Source organism: Cystoisospora suis (genome assembly GCF_002600585.1).
Source record: "Cystoisospora suis strain Wien I chromosome Unknown contig_210, whole genome shotgun sequence".
Lineage (NCBI taxonomy): Eukaryota > Apicomplexa > Conoidasida > Eucoccidiorida > Sarcocystidae > Cystoisospora > Cystoisospora suis.
Genome location: NW_027153012.1, coordinates 1 through 18,302, shown reverse-complemented (window position 1 = coordinate 18,302; position 18,302 = coordinate 1). Strand labels below are relative to the sequence as shown.

At 53.5% G+C, this 18,302-nt stretch overlaps 1 protein-coding gene across 1 annotated transcript; it reads right to left on the bottom strand.

Moving 5' to 3' along the window:
* Window positions 1-17,684, bottom strand: CSUI_000548 (phosphoserine phosphatase). Its single transcript, XM_068060782.1, has 22 exons — window positions 17,662-17,684; window positions 17,382-17,517; window positions 16,471-16,909; window positions 14,958-16,110; window positions 14,179-14,301; window positions 13,088-13,172; window positions 12,649-12,714; window positions 12,097-12,207; window positions 11,507-11,571; window positions 10,699-10,795; window positions 9,909-10,067; window positions 9,613-9,709; window positions 7,987-8,884; window positions 7,041-7,217; window positions 5,340-6,112; window positions 4,460-4,570; window positions 4,192-4,265; window positions 3,511-3,668; window positions 2,572-2,765; window positions 1,883-2,035; window positions 1,176-1,285; window positions 1-745 (listed from the first exon to the last, which is right to left on the bottom strand). The coding sequence occupies exons 2-22, from the start codon at window positions 17,415-17,417 to the stop codon at window positions 704-706; spliced, it is 5,121 nt and encodes a 1,706-aa protein (XP_067927237.1). The 5' UTR covers window positions 17,418-17,517; window positions 17,662-17,684; the 3' UTR covers window positions 1-703.
* Between the last annotated feature and the right edge of the window lie 618 nt (window positions 17,685-18,302).

The following is an 18,302-nucleotide window of genomic DNA, read 5'->3' as shown; positions in this document are numbered from 1 at the left end:
ACAGCTGCGTGGAGAACACTTAACGTCTCCTTTACTAAAGCAAAACAACGAGGCCAACAAACGCCGAGCTCTCGCGCAGAAAGTGGCTTATGTTCTTCTCTCCTAAAGAGACGACCCTGTGTTCTCTCTCTCTACAGCAGCTTCCATTCCAACCGGGAGAAGACACGTTCTCATTGCCGCCTCCCCAGCGAAGCGGCAGCACCACGCCATGTCGTCCACTCCGATCGTAGGAAGCTACTGCACGCTCCCGCTGGGCTACCTTGGCACACAACTACTGCCTTCTACACACGGTTCACCCCTGCGGGCTCGAACATCTACAAACAGCGTGAGGGCAACACATGCTCGCGCTTTCGCTCATCATCAAAAGACAGATGCTTGAACGGTAAGCTTCTTTTCAGACAAGAACACTCTTGGTACCACCCTGTAGTCGTGCAGCACTCAGCTGCCTACTAAAGTAGCCCTGGTGTTCACACAATACCAGGAAACGGCCAGAAACAGGGACACGCTGCCGGCCAGTCGAAAGCGCCAAACAAGCCGGGTAGCAGATTACGACAGAACATGCGAACTGCTGTGCAAGAGTACACAGTCGCCGTCATCCTCCTCGGTGCCTCTCCGGCCGAGCTCGCGGTCACTACCCTGAGGGGGGTAGCTTCGGAACTGGACCGAGCCTTATCGACGTGTTGAGCGCCAGTCGCGAGCATTTTCAGTCGTCACGGCACTCCTCTTGAGCCAACTGCAAAGCGGCCTGCAGCCATGTGAGGCACAGCAAAAACACTGTGCGATTGCACGCAGAACCCGCACTGAAACAAGCTCTCTCATGGAGAACCGGGCCGTGGCCAGCCAGGGATCTTGAGTATCAGCCCAGTGCGCAAACTGACTCAATTACTCGCGACTGTTCGCGGCTGCCGCTTAACTGTCCGGCTGCCCCGGCTAGCGATGATTCGGACACTTCGATACAGTCGAGAGTTCCCGTGTTCACATCAGTTGCGCAGAGACATCATGTGCACAGTTTTGTGCAACAGCGACTGCCCGACGTGCAGCCCAAACTGCCTTTTTTTTTAAAGATTACCTCTACGTGATCCTATGCCGTGACAAAGAGCTCCCTATACAAAGGTGAGAAAATATGTTTTGACAAGGATTTTCTGCGCGATCGGTGCGTGCAAAGAAGTACCTACCTTCTCACTGATGCCGAGAAGGTGGACCAGCAAAAACAAATTCCGCTGGTTCAGCTGATAGTTTGAGTTCTCCTTTACTCGCTTCTTGGCGCAGAAAGCAATGCCCATTCCTGAAATCACGAACGGACAGGACCCCACAGCGAGCGCCCTGGCTTACTGCACCGGACTATTACTTCTTCCAAATAACCTGCCCCTACTGCTGAAACTGTGCCTTCTCCCTGGTGTGTGGAGCCCGATGTACTGCCGCGGCCATTACTAAAGATGCGCCACCTAGATTCATAGAGAATCACAGCGCTTCGAGAAATGGTCAAGTTGGTGGCCCTTAACCCCTCCGTCAAAGAGCCACAACTCCGCTGACCGAACGCAAGAACACACCCCTTGTTACCAGTTTACAGCTTTGAAACGGAAGTAGCGGCAATTTGCAAACACAGCCTCAGGCGCTGAGCACTGTGTACGGTGGCCCAAGACAGCCTGCCTCCGCCTCCTTCTCCTTCGCTGGTGCTATGTGTCTCCAGAGATCACACGAGTACTCAGTCCTCGGAGAGCATGCTTTTTCTGTTACCTTATTTGACTGCTATACTGTGCACACATGAGATCCTATCCTTTCCCCAAACCACGCCACCCGCTGGCCGAGTCTGTGAATCTTGACTGCTCAGTAACAACGGGTTGATGGGGCGGAAAAGAGGTGCTGAATGGTCACAACATACCTGCATGGAGTAGAAGAGGAATATCATTTGAACCGTCTCCTACTGCAATGACTTGATCGACCTCTACTTGTTCCACTTCCGCGAGCATCCTCATCAGGGAAACCTTTCGTTGGGCGGTAACTACGGGCCCTTCTACTTCTCCTGTCACAGCCCCTGCCGGCGCATGCACACGCAGAGCGTGAAGATCTTGTGCTTCTATAGTATGGTTTGGCAACGGAAGTACAGGCCGACCCAGCGGACCGGTCTACTCTTTGTTTTCGCATTGAGCTGCTTGCTTCTATGCACGACCTCCCAGTCCCCACCCGGAACGGCAACGGGGACCAGAACTAGTCTGGTTCATCAGTCACTTCTCGCTGGGGAAAATTGACAGAAACTTGGCCTCCTTGAAATGACATAATGTTTATGTACCGGCAGACGCACATGGCCACAGAACAATAGTAGGAACACGAACTCTAGAGTCACTATCATAGCAGGGGTTTCACAGGCAAAGACGGGAAGGAGACTCGCGGTGACGGACAGACACTAGCTACACACTGCACACCTCCGAACAAGCATCGGTTAACTGCCATCCAACCGTGTATACCTAAGCTTCAGGGATCTGCCTGGAAAAAGTTTACGCGTACGCGATGCGCGGCAGACATTGGTGCGGGCTACACAGTTTGATGAACGAAAGGCAGACAAGGACGAACCAGTTTTGGGGTCGATTTGAAGGTGATTTGCGAACGCATGGTGCAGCCTGAGCAACTTTTTGATTTTCCTGGCAAAGTACGTGAACCCTCCACTGATGACCGCCAAGCGATAGCCAAGATGCCGCAAGACACGACACAACTCTGCGGCACCGGGTGTAGGAGTGAGTCGGGCCGCGACGGCATCAAGCGCAGATCTGGGAAGAGAGAATCCGCTAGCACAAGAGAACAATGAAAGCCCAAGCATGAGAAGGGCCAAAGGCAGCAACGTCGCTGTTACCTTCCAACAGTGTGTCAAAGCTACAAAGGACGGGACTGAAAAAGCATCTCTTCCTCCTTCACTAAGACGTGGAAGTTTACACTCGGAACTTGCAGGGCGACGCGACGGTGCGCAGTACGGTGTGTGATCAGTCCTAGACCTTAGTTGTGAATGTCTGTTGTTTACCTCGTAATAACTTCTACCTTAACGGGCTTTCGATCATAGGCACACATAGCGTGTGGATGCCCGAACAGTAGAAAAGAGTGTTTACAAATCACTCGGCTCAGTCAGGCCCGGATGACTGTATTAGAGAAAACCGGGAAGTGCACGACAGAACAAGCTTTCAGTGTAGCCCCAAACGAACACAAGTGACAGCTAGGTGGCGGGGCAGAAGAAGTTACGCGTACACAAACACGGGCCGAGGAGAGACGTGAGCGACGTTCAAGAAGCTGCCACCGCATGCCCCCAAACATCTGGCCCCTTGGCAGGAAACTGGGTTGCCTAGGAATTATACCTTTCTCACAACTCATTGCCACCTAAGCCAAAAACCGAGACACGACACTTTGTACGGAATCTCGGGGTGTGTCGGCGTTTGTAGAAGCTCCCGGCGCTTCTTCCTGGCTTCCACCAGCGTTCGCTTACGTGAGAATGCGACGCCAGACAGTCACTAGTCACCTACTCACCGTTTGATTCCCTTCAGCATCCTGACGCGCTTCATCAGACTAGCGTGGAAATCTAACTGCCCTTCCATTGCGGCCTGAGTAATCGCTGCGACCTGCTTCATCACGCCTGCTTCGCGTGCAAGCTCGTCGATTACTTCCTCGCAGACAAGCGTTGAATCCTGCAACGCACGGGCAGTGAAGACATTTGGCTCTATGACAGCTTGGGAATATCTTATTAGGATAATCTTAAGCTGCACTACTGCCATCCGTAGTACTCCTTGCCAACCTGCCGCCGTCATACGGACACGTTTGCATCCCGTCTCATCGGCTAAACTCTCCTCTTCGGGTGTCCCGCTGCCCGAACCGTACAGAACGAAGGAACGTAGCTCGCAGAAAAAAACTGCAGCAAACCTACCAAGGCAACATTCCCTCAAATTCTGCAATTACTACTGAAACCGTGGCCATACGGGTCCGCAGGACGCAGTCATTGAGGTCACTCGGGTCCTTGACAGCGTATATACTGAACAAAGCCTCCGCTGCTGACTGGTACTAGAGCACAATTGAAATGTCGCAGTAGCACCTCTGCCGGATATAGTCACTACCTGTGGTCGTAGACAAAATATAAGTCTCCCCTAATTTACTGTCCTCACCAAGGGAACAACCGCAGTCGACCTCGAGGTGAACAGACAACTCGCGTCTCACCATATCAAATACCACAAGTCGAAGACAATACCGGGAAATGTCGTCCGCTTGCAGCGCCACATCCGCGCCGAACTCTGAAATCGGACACCGACACAAAGCCAAGATCAGGTTTCACGCAGATGACAGATACAATACTTGTTGAAGCCGCAGATGAAGACATACAGTATTCGTTGCGCCTGCAGACGAAGAAAGTAATCGTTAAGTCTGTTTACCAGCGGCTTCTCCTACCGCTGGCACCTGATTCGAACCCGCCAAACTTTCGACCCACCTGAGCATACACAGAGCAGCTGCTTCTTCAGCTGTTGCACGTCCACGGCCGGGCCGATCGCGAGGCGCAGACGGATCGCCTTGGCAACGTACATAGACAACTTATCGATCTCTGGTGCCAAGGCAAAACAGAACAAGAGCCCCAATGTGACATGAATAGCTACTGCTATGTGGCGCTTGCCTTCTGAAAGACAAACCTCCTCAACACGCAGATGACAAGCCCACATTCTGTAGCAGTAGAGATCCACATACTGACGACGTGTGAGCCTTCTCGCCTGGCTCGTGTCCCGCCTTAGCGACAGCGACACCCGCTGAACCGGAACCGAGAGATGAAAACGACTTCAGATAGAGGAAACTTGCCACATACTCGCCTGGGTCTCAGGCCGACTGCTGCAACATGCCACACATAACACTGTAACGCCCGCCAGAGTAGACGACTGACAGAACAGCGCTCGACAGACAACATTTATATCCGCATGAAACTGACGGGCAAACAGTCCATTCCGACACATCAGAACGACTCTCTTTCTTTGTAAGCGATACTTGACGCGTTTCTTCAGCGTGCACTCAGGGGTCGTGCGAACATCACGCGGCTGCACATGTGCTGTTTTCAACCTGCAAGGGTACATACAGACGAGTCTGTTGCCATGCTGTGGCCCTTTACGCATCTGAGCACAAACGATAAAGCTACTGAGGATAGAAGGGAAATGCTCTCGACTGAAGCAACATTAGCTAATGGAAGCTGTCGAGTCAAACCAGACCAGTCGAGATCAGGAGCTGACAGAAAAAAAAAGAATGGTACCAAGCAGCTGAAAATAAACGCAGCTTGTCAACGCCGCACAAGCCGATGTGCTCCCTATCATCCCTTAGCGTAGTCTCACCTTCTATGTTGATGAGCTGCTCGAATAGCATAGCAAAAACATGTACAAGAAGCTGAGGGGAAACGGAGGGCTCTTCCATGATCACAAGGTAGAACGATCGCTCGGCCGGCTCGCTTTCATCTCCCTTCCGCCGTCGTGCGGAATCGTCACTTGGCCCTAAATCCTCCTGTACCTGGGACTTCTCTCTTTTATCCTCTCCGCCCAGCCCCCCGGTGGAAGTAGACCACGAAGATGAGGAAGACAGCGGAGACAAGCTTGGAACGGGAGGGTGACATCCATTTCGTGTCGAAAGAGATTTCGCGTTAGCTTTGTCCTCTACAGAACGCAGGATTCGCCCAGCTGCCGGGTATCCAGTCCCTTCTCCTTGATCGGAGTTCACCCCCTTCACACCGGAGACATGAGAACACCACGAAGCGGGCGGGGACGAGAAAACGTTCTTACTGGCACCGACCGGACTTTGTGGGATGAAGGAAGCTCGTAGACCCAAGCAAGAAGCTGCAAACAAAATTTCCTTCACGGGGGATAAGTTCTGAAGAGGTGACGGAGCTGAGGAAAGAGCAGGAAGGGAGAGATGAGAGGCGGAAAACGCAGGGAAAGGAAGAGAGGAAGCTAAGGGCATTTGCATGCCCCCACCCATGCCATTGCTGAGAGCGGCAGCGGCAACCGCTGCTGTGCTACTTGCGCTGAAGGACGGATAAGACGATGCCGTCTCGCTCCGTGAGCTGCCCGCACTTGTCAGTCGATGCGTAGAGCTTGTCCCGCGGGTTACGGTGCTAACAAGCAGTTGTGAAACAACAGGAAGAAACCGGCGCAACTACATGACCTCACGGATAGAAACAATACATAGTGTGAGATGTACGGCCGCTAAAGAGAAACGCAAACTATACTTTATAGGTGCTGGGTGTTGCAAGTAATAGTTGAGAGCCGACTCGGTTTGACACAGACTCACTCGGCTGTATGTAAGTGCCACTTATTCATACAGACACGGAACGCAGTCAGCCGAGCTCGGTGCAGCCTGCGTGGCGCTGAAGTCGTGTGCGGCCGTGCGACCGAACACAGGTCAAAGACGCCTGACGTTGAAGGCACAGGCATTCTCCCTTCTGTTCGAGCACATCGCCACACAGCTCTAGGTATCCCGGGCTGGTGAGAAACTCAGAAAGATGTGAGGTTGAGAATGCTTGTGGTAAGGACAGGTCGGTAGCATGTCCCCAGTTACGGACACCGCCAGGGCTGAACGCATCAGCTGATGTGTCTACGCGCGTCTATAAATGATAGTCGTGAACGGCCGCATATAATGACGGGCAAAGCCGCTGGCACAGCAAAAAGGGATGGACTGAAAGGAATGAGCTGGAGACGATGGAGTCTCTTCTCGAGAAGTGAATACAGTTTCTTCCCCCGAACGCGCCTCAGGCTCACGTTGACTCAGTCCCGGCACAACGTGTGACCACGGAGACGGGTCCGCTAACGCACGGCTTACTCTGAGCCCCACCGGCAGACTGGGTGGGTGCGGCCACTGTCTACAGATTCACGTGCTGGGCGTTGGCCTCTACATGTACGTAGTTAGCTACCAAGGGGGTGGTCGTTAGTGCGTGCATCATTTACTGTGAAAGGCCCCGGCTGGACTGATAGGCAAAGGGAAGAAGCATGCTCCCGCGACGAGGCTGACACACTCGTGTCATGGACTGAGTCGGCGGCACTTGCCTGGTCCAAGAAACTGTCATTCCAAGACAAATGTGGTGGTGAAGATTCACAAGCTGCAGAGCTTCGATACCGCAGGCCGACGTGGACACGCGCGTTCGTGTAGACGCCGGTGTACACGCACCGGAAGCTCCCCCACCGCCTCTCCCTTGCTCGAACGGGCGAAGAGCCTCAGCTATCCTGACAGACATAGAATGGCGCGTCCAGTCGGTAGCACAGACTACCGGTTACGACGTCAATGAAATCCGAGTAAATCACTGTAGAACTAAGTCTAAACAGGCGTGATAAAGTCGAAGGCGTTTGGGGCAACGACAGTGGTCCGGCTGCCATCACTGAGGAGCGCTTACCCCTAAACAATAACAGAAGAAACTGCAACATAGAGAATCTTCCAGTGCGGCGAGTGGAGCATCAATCCAACAACTAATGCGGACAGGCAACCCCGATCTGCCGCAGTCTGTTCGGACGTGTTGTGAAGGCAAAGCTCTGGCACCGGCGCACGCGTGTGCCTGCCTGGGAATCAGCTGTTTCGGTGACACGCCCTTCCTCGGAGCACAGCTCAAAGCTATTTTTACGAGTACGCGGCTCCCTTCCCTGTGCCGTGAAGTGTCTGCAAAACGCACCCTGCGCACTCGTTCAATTTTATAAGCCATGTCCTGCACTCTGGTAAGCCCCCAACACCAGGACTGAAAAAGGCACTTCCATATTCTGCAGTTCGGTCTCTTCCAATCGCCCTCTACGCGGAGAGACTTCTCTTCTTTTCGCCCTTGTCCCGAGATTAAAGAATGACAGGGAATCTGGGAACCGAAGATACCACAGCGGCACTAACGAGGGAGAGCGAGAGAAGATACTTGTTTGCTGCTCTACGGGTAGATGAGTGGCGTATCCATGCAAACTCGAAAAGTAGTGTGGAATGCTGATGGCCCCTCCTCCGCGGACCGCCGCCTCTCACCTCCAGATATGGGGGGTCGCATCATCCGCTCGCACCTGGCCATAAACACATACAACAGCGCGATCCACTCTCCGTTCGGAAACCATGCCCCCACCCGCGCCAGGGCCCCCGGCGCTCGAGACAGAACGAGCAGACGAAGAGGTCCCGCGCGGCCTCTGGAACCTGTCAACTTCAAAAATATTTGAATCGGACCGTATGGGGCCAGCACGGCGCCCTTCGCTTATAAAGCTGGTGGGCGGTGACGGGGGAAAGGAACATTCTGATATCTCCACTCCTCTTTCACAAAGGAGTAACGGGTCTCGTGTCTTACACCGCCCTCCCGCTCCTCCCTCGCGCTCCACGTTCCGCCCTAAACCTCCTCCTGCTAACGAGTACAGTGCCCCTTGATCTATCTCGTAGTGTCTCTTTTCTGTTCTCGATTCCTTATCGCTTTCTAGTTCCTCATGGCTCCGATCCGGTTTTCCATTCTGACTCGCACGTCTGAGGGCGTCCTTCTCCTCCCCCTTCCCAGTCTCTAAGAGTTTTGCGGTCTCGCCTCGAAGACCCGCGCTTTCTGGTTCGACCGCCACCGAATCGTGGGGAGACCACGTTGTCCTGTCTCCCTCTCTGTCTACTTCCGAGTGGTTATTCTCAAGACGTTGCTGCTCTTCGGCTTCTTGAAGTTGCAAGTGGGCTTCGTCTTGTTCTGGAAGGACAGCCTGCTGCATTTGTTCTCGAGCTTCTCGCTCTTCCACACACGTCGAAAGCAGTCCAGGCTGCAAGAGCTGTGCAAGCAGGTTCTCTTGATGCTTTTGAATCAACGCTGTCAGGCCTAAAGGATAAGCGTCTTCCAAGGCCCCTTGGAGAGAACACGCTCTAAACCGCGCATAAAACTCCTGAAGGTGGCGCTGTTTCACACCTGGAGAAGCAACACGAAGACTGTCACGACCCACGCGTATCCCCAGTCCTCTGCGTCACCTCGACGGTGGTTGGATGGCACTGTGATAGATTGCGCGACAAGGTTCAGGAGCCCGTGAACAAGAGAAGGCCACGAACTGATGAGCAAGAAAAAATCTGTCCGTGTAGCGGAGGGCGGCATTTGCCGCAACACCGGGAGATGCGATGTTTCTCCTCAATCCGGTGTCGGTACCAACTGTTATTTTGCAAAAAAACCGTCTTTCACCTATGTAGTTGACGGTTCAACAAGATCAGCAGGACTGGGATTGCCGGGGAGTGGCCCTCTGCATGAGAAAGAAAACTGAAATTCTCTCAGGAACTGCCTCCCCATAGAACAAGGCATCTCTCCATCTCCCTCAAACTTCAACGACCTGGCGGGCAATGTAAGCTCAGCTTGTCATTTCAAGTCGTGGACTTCTCACTCACCGGAGTGTCCACCTGCTGAAGATATAGGTCTGGGAATTGTGTCTAAGTACGATACAGAAGTGAATGGCCGTCAAGGAACAAAATGCATCGACAAGCCTTTCTCTGCGGAGATGAAGGAGCAGCCGAGCTCATCTGGTCTTCCCAAAAACTCGGCGCACTCCCGGGTACTGCGAGTGCAGAGACTCTTCGAACAAAAGCTTGCAATGAGATTCGTGGCCGCCAACGGGAGATGGAGAAGGAAAAAACTCCACAGCGGGGACTTACCTAGGAGAAGAAGAAACTTGGAGACATCACGATTTCGTCTTGCGTTGAAAGACCAGCACACGCCCGCAGCTCCATGAAGAAAGTCGAAGTTCTCGTACTGCGCACACAAAAACAACTGGCCACGAGGACGTTTCGGTCAAATAGGAGGCCTCGCGTCAACCACAAAAAACCGTTACCCGCACAGAGCTGACAGTGGACAACACTGAGATGGTGCATCATAGATTGATGGACAGATACATAGACAGACAGATAGGTAGAGATTCTGGTAGAGACAGAGTGCATATCTCGATGCCTACGTTGGCTATGACGAAAAGTGCGTCGCGCTCAAGACGCTCCTTATCCCGAAGCAGCTGGAGCCAGTCCATTTTACGCAGAGGGTCCAGCATGTGACTCGTCGTCACTTCGCTGGAGGAGCTCCCTCCTACCACCCTGCCTGTAAGTCGCCCGTCTCTGACCTATGAGAAAGTGCACACATCGGGAAACTCACGACACAACTCAAGATGGCAACCAGCCTCTGATCTTCTCTGTAAGCAAGTAAATGCATCTACCACAAAAAAGTCTACAGAATACGCCTTTCATTCCTCTCGTCTTGGCCGTCCTCTTGACCGGGTTAGCCTAGGAAGTAAGATGCGCAGAGGCCGCTTCTGTGACAGGAAAGAAGGGGGACACGCGACTGGAAAAAGAGCAAAGAGCAAAAGAGCTCAAGGGCGCGCCTGTCAACACAGAGTGCAGGGGACCAATACTTTGCTGAGGGAAAAAACGAATCCATGCGAGGACGCAAGAAGAGACTCGACTGGATTCCCCGCACTGCCTTTCTCAGTCATTCTCAGCATCACACAACAAGTCCAGTCCCTCAAAACCGTCGTTCCTGAATACAAGGGTCTTCGCGACGTCAGTTACATGCCTCTGGGTAGCAAAGAGCTACTTCTGCCTGCACTACGTATACCACAGAGAAGAGAGGCTGAAGCGTAAGCGCGACCTGCCGCGTCCGAGAAAGACCCATCCTGTTCCAGATCCGATGGCACCGCTAAGAGTAGTACCAGTAAAGAAATAACAGGTGGGAAAAACACGCTCCAGGAGACTGACCTCAAAGTGATTGGATAGCACGTAATCGACCCCAAGAAGGCGTCCCACGCAGTGGGCTACCTCTTGGCAGCTATGTGTCATCAAAGCCGTCCGAACTCTGACGCCAGATAACAGCATACGGCAAACCCAAATCGCCTTCCACAGCAATTTGTGCGGAAACCAGGAGAATCACCTTAGGCGGAGAAACAATATCGGCCAAGATAGACAGCCGTGCGAGCTACAGCCCGGCTGTGGCTTCGCACACCGTCCCGCAAAAGCAAAATAACAACAAACAATGCTTTTACTAGTTCATGTGGCTGGCTGCACTGTCGGGCCGTGTAGGCATTAAGCGGCGTCACTCTAGCTTCTTGCACGGGATATGTATTCCGTCGCATGTGGATGGAAGAGATACGTCACTACGAGTTGAGAGGAATGACCTGTCCTCTCGCTAAAGCGGCGTCGCACGTAGTTGCCCAGTACCGGCTCCAGATCTTTGTAAAACTTGAAGTGGCAGAAACCCCGTGCTATTCTTCTTTGCATCTCACGCAACCCTGTTGCACCGGAAGGAGGGGGAACAGCCAACGACAGTATCGATAAAAACGTGACGCTCTATGGAAGTGAGAATGTCCGGGTGCGTCAGCGAGAAAGTATGTGTAGCGAACAAATGACGGACTGATGCCTTTTCTCCACCCCGCAGTCTCCTTGCAACAGAGCCCACACACTCCCAGCAAGACATCCAAAGACACACCAGGTGCGTGCGCGACTTCTGCGGACAACCAGCAGGTGCGAAGGAGCTTTGGAGGTAAGCTGACAGCAGGTGCGAACTCACCCCAGTTTCTTCAGCACGTAGAGAAGAAAAAAGGCTCCCCTCGTGATATTGAGATGAGGTAGTACCTACGCGATCCACAAAGACACAGTTTCCTCGTGTGAATGCCCCGACAAAGCGAAAGAGTCCCCTTTGTCCACACATGGGTCGGATGTGTAGACAACATCCCAGCCTGATATCAGACGTCCCCGAGAACCCTGATACACCGGATCAGCGTTACAGTTCCTCTCCTCCCGCCGGCGGCTCGCTGACACTTGAAAACAGGCCTTTCCCGGTCTTTGCAGGGCTCCTAAAGAGTTGCTGGATAAGCGTACTTGTGTCTGACCCCTTGTAAATCATCTTCTGTGTACCCCGCTCAACGCGGAATTCAACTGCGCAACCAAATGACCGGAGTGGCCCGAACGCGGATGAAAAAACGCTGCCGCCATGCCGGCGGGAGCTCCCATGTGGTCGATGAGACAAATCACCGGACCTCTCGAACCGGTAGCCGAAGAAAGCGTACACGGTTCTGTGGCCCGAACCCAGACTGGGCCTTCATTCAGGGCCATAATAGTACAAAAACCCGCCAAACTCGCAGAAGGGCCGGGTTGTACCTTCTTGATGAGATCCGCTGCATGCACGCCTTCCAGTTTTGTTAGCTTGCGCATGTACATTCGCTCCTCGCCCGCGACTCCACCATGCTCTTGCAGAATTTCACGAGAAACCTGAGTACCGGCGTACAGCCAGAACGGCAAAATGAATCTATCGACCAACACCGTCTCCACAGAGAAGCTATATCCCGCAAAGAGAAAAAAAGAAAGCGACAAAAGGAGAGGGAAGGGTAAGTCAGGCCACAGAGGAGATGCAGCGAAGTTATCGTAGGCGCTCTTAAGCGCAGTTGGCAGCACCGTAACCTGGCTGCCTGTACCAGTTTTCCTCAGGTGCACATAAACTCGGATACAGGGTACAATAGACGCTGACGCAGGCGAACGCACAACTGCGTGAGCGTAGCGGTCTGTAGGTATGTGTGTATGTATTTATGTGTGTGTGCATACGTATGTCGTCGTGCAGATGCATAAAGAAAAGGGACGACACATAGATGGCGAATCGCTTGCCTTGTCAAGGTCGATCTCCGTGTCACTACACTGCAGCATGGCGTCAATCACGTCCTGCTCGACAAGCACTTCATTCAAGCCGAAAACGACCAGAGATCGGCACCTGCGTTTCAGCGCCTGCAAGCAAGATGAAAAACATGACCTCACACAGTGCTTTCCCGAAACACTCCCCGGCGCCACCTGCACGATGACCAATTCTGTCCCCCTGCTTCGCAGGTACGGTATACTAGAAGACGCGTTCACCCACATACCTCAGTATGAACACGGACACCTCTTCATGCATATACAAATATATATATATATATATGCAGGCCGTAGAGCGGAACGCAAGCTAGCATTATCCGAGACTCGTTCTCCGATCCGTGCCGCTCCCTACCGGCAAGTCAACCTGCAGAGCATATATGTTCTGTGGCTGATTTGAGGATATCGGTGTCTCCCACTAGAATCATTGCCTGTGCAGAGCCCAGGAGATGAAACTGCTCCGACTCACGAAGTCGTCTCTCCTAAGGAGTGTGTGTGCATCGTGCCGGCGGCAAATGTTTTTGAGCTCGTCTTCAAGAAACTTGATACCCGGTCTGCAGGCAACATGAAAAGTGGCGAGGAAACGTGCAGCAAAACTAGACTTCTCAGGGAGGCACGGAGCGATGATCAACGGATTCACAACGCGTCAACTCTCGCACGCGGAGGCCACGATGAAATGGCCGAAGATGACGCACGCGCGCGCAGATAAGATGGTTGATGACGAACGTACGGTGACTTCTCTAAACGTACTTACACACAGACAAAGCGTATACATAGTCCCTATGTAACGACTGGTGTGCACATCTTGATTCTACTGCACGTGCATGCAGACACAAGACTAAATCCCTGGTTATGCGAATACAAGTAGGTACCTGTTGGTCGAATGCGCTGTGGCAGGAAACAATTTCCGACACTTGTGTCTGACGTCTGGCCTTTGAGAAGGAACGAGTGTAGGGCACGCCCCCTCATCTGGAGCACGTCTCACATTATTTCCAGTTGCAGCCACCAGCCTAGTCACATATTATATGTTGCGATTTCACATCTCTTTCATTGCCAAGTACTATTTCTTATCACTGGTGACACGAGAAAAGAACCGCGTTAGTATCCTTGAGAGAACGAAAGTCTTTGCAAGCCACCTTGTTAAAACGTATACTGGGTCCAGGAAAGCCCCCGAGGCCGGACACTTGTGCACCGGTAGCGAGGTAGAAGCCGCCTTCAAGCGCACAGTTCTCGACTGTCACGACTGTGTTGCAAGGTCGGGCGCCGTCTATTCACTTCAGTCACGTGACTATGACGGAGAATGCTACGAAGTGTACGGGAGAGCCAACAACCGTAGGCATGACGTGGGGATGAAGAAGTAGACTCTCCGGAAAATAAAAATCATAAAGAAATAAGAGCAGCTGTGTACCTGGCAACCTGTACCTATTTGCAGATCAGGGGACGAAGCGCTGGCCCCGTTCACAGCTGGATTCCCGTTCGCACGCCTGAGCTTTCACGTGCCTTGCAACCTACGAAGCTACGCACTGAGTGAATGCCCTCGAAAGCTGCCTGTGGAGATACCTGTCGCTTAGCACTTTTGTCTGGAGAGGCAGAATCGTGGCAGGGAACTTTACTTTGATCTCCATGCACTGTCCGCGCTCCCCGAGATCGCCACAGGGCAAATCAACGCTCTCCAAGCACATGCTGAGCACCAAGTGACACTAAGTGACGACGATTTGGCAGACTCCTTGAGATAACACGTGAACCAGCGCCGTGTAGCCCCCATTCAAGACGCACAGATGTAGACCCCTGTTACAAGAAAAGTGGATTCCTCGGACAATGAACCTAAGTATCTGGGACAGTTGCCCCAACAACTGTCGTGCCGTCATTGCATGCGCAGGACCGAAGTACATGCGGAGACAGCATCATGACGCAGCGATCGAAGCACGCTCAGTTCGCAATTGACCGTCTGGAAAGGAACGCCTGACTGTTGCGTCTGTCCATCCTGTCGGACAAAACCCCGCTTCACGTCACCCAGCTTCACTTCGCAATGCATCGCGCTATGTCGATGAATCACTGCACACGACTACTCCGTCTCTCCGGTCACCGGACGTCTGACAGGCGTGCGAATACTTTTGGTGAAAAACCTCCGACAAAGCTAGCGCAACATCTAAAGCCAGCCTGCCTCTTGCCAGAAGCATGAAAGCATCTGAAACCAAAGCCTCCCAACGAGCATATGAGTGAGGAGACCTCCGTACTCGAGGAAGAGAAAGCTCAGTACGGCGTACACAGATGTGCTTGCATCCTACGTCGTATTCTGACACCACAACGCGCACTACGCAGAACTCGCTGGTGCTTACCTCTGCACAGTGGCTTTTCCTCTGAGGAGCGCAGCAAGGACATCTGAAAGCAGGGCTGCGGCAAAAACCGGGCGGTTTTGCAAAATCTGCAATACCACAACGTCGCTCCAGCGCGGGAAACCAAACCCGTCCCCTGCGTTGCCCTCCGCATGCACATGGCCAGCCACGACACCCTGGGCAAACAGTTGTCCACCACCTAGTTTAGCCAGTCCCTCGTCCCTTCCTTTTTCTGCCTCCTTCTCCTCCTTCCCCCCTGTCTGTTTCGCTTCTCTGAGAAAACGACTGTCCTCCCGGAAGGGAGTCTCACCGACTTCTGAAAGTCTGCCTCTAGCGGCTTCATTTCTGTCATTCGAAGAAGATGAAGAATTCTCGCGGAAAGCCGCGGCATCCAAAGGATCTCGAGGGGAGCTCCGAGACGCTGTGAGGCTCCCAGTGGGACGTGGACTGTACTTGCTAGTACTGCTTGGCCTCGTGTGTGTGCTGGTGGTGTCGCTGCCGGCGGCGCTGCCGTCGCGATGCGGTGGGCGACACGACGGAGAAAACATGGTCGAGCAAGCTTCTTTTTCATGCCCTGCCTTCTCTTCGGTGCCGAATGCCGAGTCAACCCTGTCCGCTAAGCGGGGAGAGTCCATGCCTCCCTCTGACGTCACCTCTCCCTCTGCCTCAAGGATGACACCGATTACTCCACCTTCGTCACCCGGTGTCCCTCTTTTTCTCTCGTCTGCCTGTCCTTCTACCCCTTGAACTGCTGCTGATGGACGTTCCCCTGAAAACCCAGCAACTCTCTCGCCATCCACTAGCATCGGTGCGCCTCTCCGCGCTTTCCCGTTTTCGTTCGTCTCGTTTTGCTCCTCCACTCCGCCTCCTCCCCAAACCGTTTTCCCTGCTCCCCATACGGTTTTCTCCGTTGCGAAAGCCGCCGCAGCCGCCTGTGCTGCAGCCGTCTTAGCCTCAGCCTCCGCTGCCGCCTGGGCGGCTAGCGCTGTCTTGGCCGCCGCCTCCGCCATTTTCCCCCCGCCGGCGCAGTCTGCTGCAGCGGCGGCTTCAGCGGCTGCAGCTGCGGCCGCCGCTGCCCCTGCTGCTGCTTCTGCCGCCAGCACAGCTGCTGCATGCACGGCGTCTCCTTCGCTCATAGAGAGAGGTGGTGTGACATCTGGATAACAAAAAGATTCACGTGGAGTCAGGAACATCCCGCAGAGCCTTTCTTAATCTACAATGGCATCCCAGCCCTGGAAGCGGGAGAAGGTGACCCTCTGAAAACACTAACGCCTCAGGCACTATAACTGGGGCGTCGAATCAGCAAAAGTCTGGAAGCCGATCCATGCAGCGTCTCCTACCACGGCTCGAAAGCTCGCCCCATATTTTATCCACTGGTGAAGCAATCTCTGGACCAAATAAAGTGGAGGAAACTGTCCCTACCTTGATTACCAGCGAAGTCACAGCTGCAGCAAAGATCTCTGTGGAGCAAAAAAGAGGGACATCCTACTTTTCGCAACTTGTGTCTCTTCCGCACCTGTCGTCAGCTCACTTAACAGATTGTCCATATCAGCCCGCGCATCCCGCGGGTTCGCTCTTGCTTCACGAGCTATTGCAGTCAGGCTTCCAGTGCGATTCGTCCGCGGCTTGTTCGTTGAACACGCGAGCGGCTGAAGCACCCGGGAAGCTTGGGATGATGCCAGCTCTTTGTCCCTCGGCCCTTGCTGTTCGTCCTTTTCCTCTTTTTCCTCCTTTTCTTCTTCTGCCGCGAGAGGCCCCCGTAGCAGGTCCGGTGAGGAGGGCGGAGATGAAAAGCATAAAGAACATGAGGGAGACGACGGAAACCGAGGAAAGGAGGAGAGGGAAAACGACGACGCAGGAGGTCGTGGATGGGAAGGAAACAACTGATAGTCGAGCTCATACTGAACCTGGGCTGCGGTGAAAAGACAAGCTTTGAGAACCTCCATCGCCATGTGCTAGCAAGTGCACAAACCACAGCGAAACACCAAGGAGAGTAGAGACGGAAATGACGAAGACAGCGTAGAGGGTAAGAACGCTCTACGAAAAAGACGCAGTGCTGCTCAGACCAGTGGAATCACGCGTGCCGTGCCTGCATCCGTGACGCCACTGCCGCAGCGGACTCAAAAAGAAAACGAGAACAGCGTAAAAGCGAACAGACAGCAGAGACCTGAAGAGAAGCCGGTACAACAGGAGGGGGAAAGGCAGGAGAAAGCAAACACGGAGGTACGCGTGCAGAAGAGAAAAAGAAAGCGCTACCACGGCAAACCAAGAGGGCACGAGTATTCGACTGATAGCCAACTTGCCAACTGTGCGGGGATAGAAAAATACTATCCGCTCACGAGAAGGGCGTGAACACATGTATGTTTCTGGGAAGAGGTGAAAAGCAATGCTTCTGAGCACGACTTCCACGATCGACGAGCTGATTACCTGATTTAGTTTGACATGGTAGTAGAGGCAACACATCGTACCAACCTTGATCTGGCGCACGTCCACAAGCTGCACTCCCCAGTCTGCCCAGTCTGTCTCGAAGCCCTCTTCGTCAAATACCTCTGCCGCGAGCCATCTGCAACGTAACCAGTCAAGCACGACGCCTGATAAAGAATCCTTTGCATCCAGTCACTAATGTGCGGAGTAGATCTCCCTAGATGTCGAGTTCGCGCATCATGTCAAGAGCTCGGAGAAGAAATGTCCTCTGTCGGATACTCACCCAAACGCACACCGGGGAGTCTGCTTGGGCCCCTTAAAGAAGCGCGGCAGGCACGCTACCAGGGACCACGACAGTACCACGGTCGATAGTCCTCCTCATATTCCCAGCCCACCACACCAAACCGCAGGTGACGAATCAACAAGCGAAGTGCTGCACCCAAGCAGAAAACACTGCTTTACAGTACGGAAAACAACTCCCCTGTCCGTTCCATGCGCGCTAGTGTCAAATGTGCCGCGGGACACTGGGCCACGGGAGACGCCAACAAACGACCTCGCTGAAGAAGAGTGGCGATTAGCTGCCGCAGTCGCGCTTGAAATCAAGTAAAGAGAGGCCCCCGGCCACAAGCCCACTGGGCGAGCGTCTTCCGTTCATGCCCTCGACCACTCTGGTCGACGTGTGAAACCTTTGCTGGTAGGAGCGTGGACAAACAAAAGTGCGTGCACCCGCGGCACGTGTTCGCGCTGCTGCGCAGTAGCCTCGTCTCATCTCTTATCTGCACCTAAGCTACTCGTGTGCAGGATGGGTGCCTTTGCTGTGTTCACCGTGCTTGTTGCTAGTGGGTTCCGCATTCAAGAAAAAGCAGCCAGCAAAAAAACACGAAGGTGCGATTCGTGCAAGGGTCGAGGACGACAGAGGGATGA

Excerpts from the sequence above, each read along its gene's own strand:
- CSUI_000548 (XM_068060782.1), bottom strand. The coding sequence starts at position 17,417 with ATGTGTTGCCTCTACTACCATGTCAAACTAAATCAG. Across the intron at positions 6,113-7,040 it reads ATGACAGTTTCTTGGACCAG|CACCGTAACCCGCGGGACAA; the intron begins GCAAGTGCCGCC and ends ACTGCTTGTTAG. Across the intron at positions 4,571-5,339 it reads GCAGCTCATCAACATAGAAG|AGATCGATAAGTTGTCTATG; the intron begins GTGAGACTACGC and ends CCTTGGCACCAG.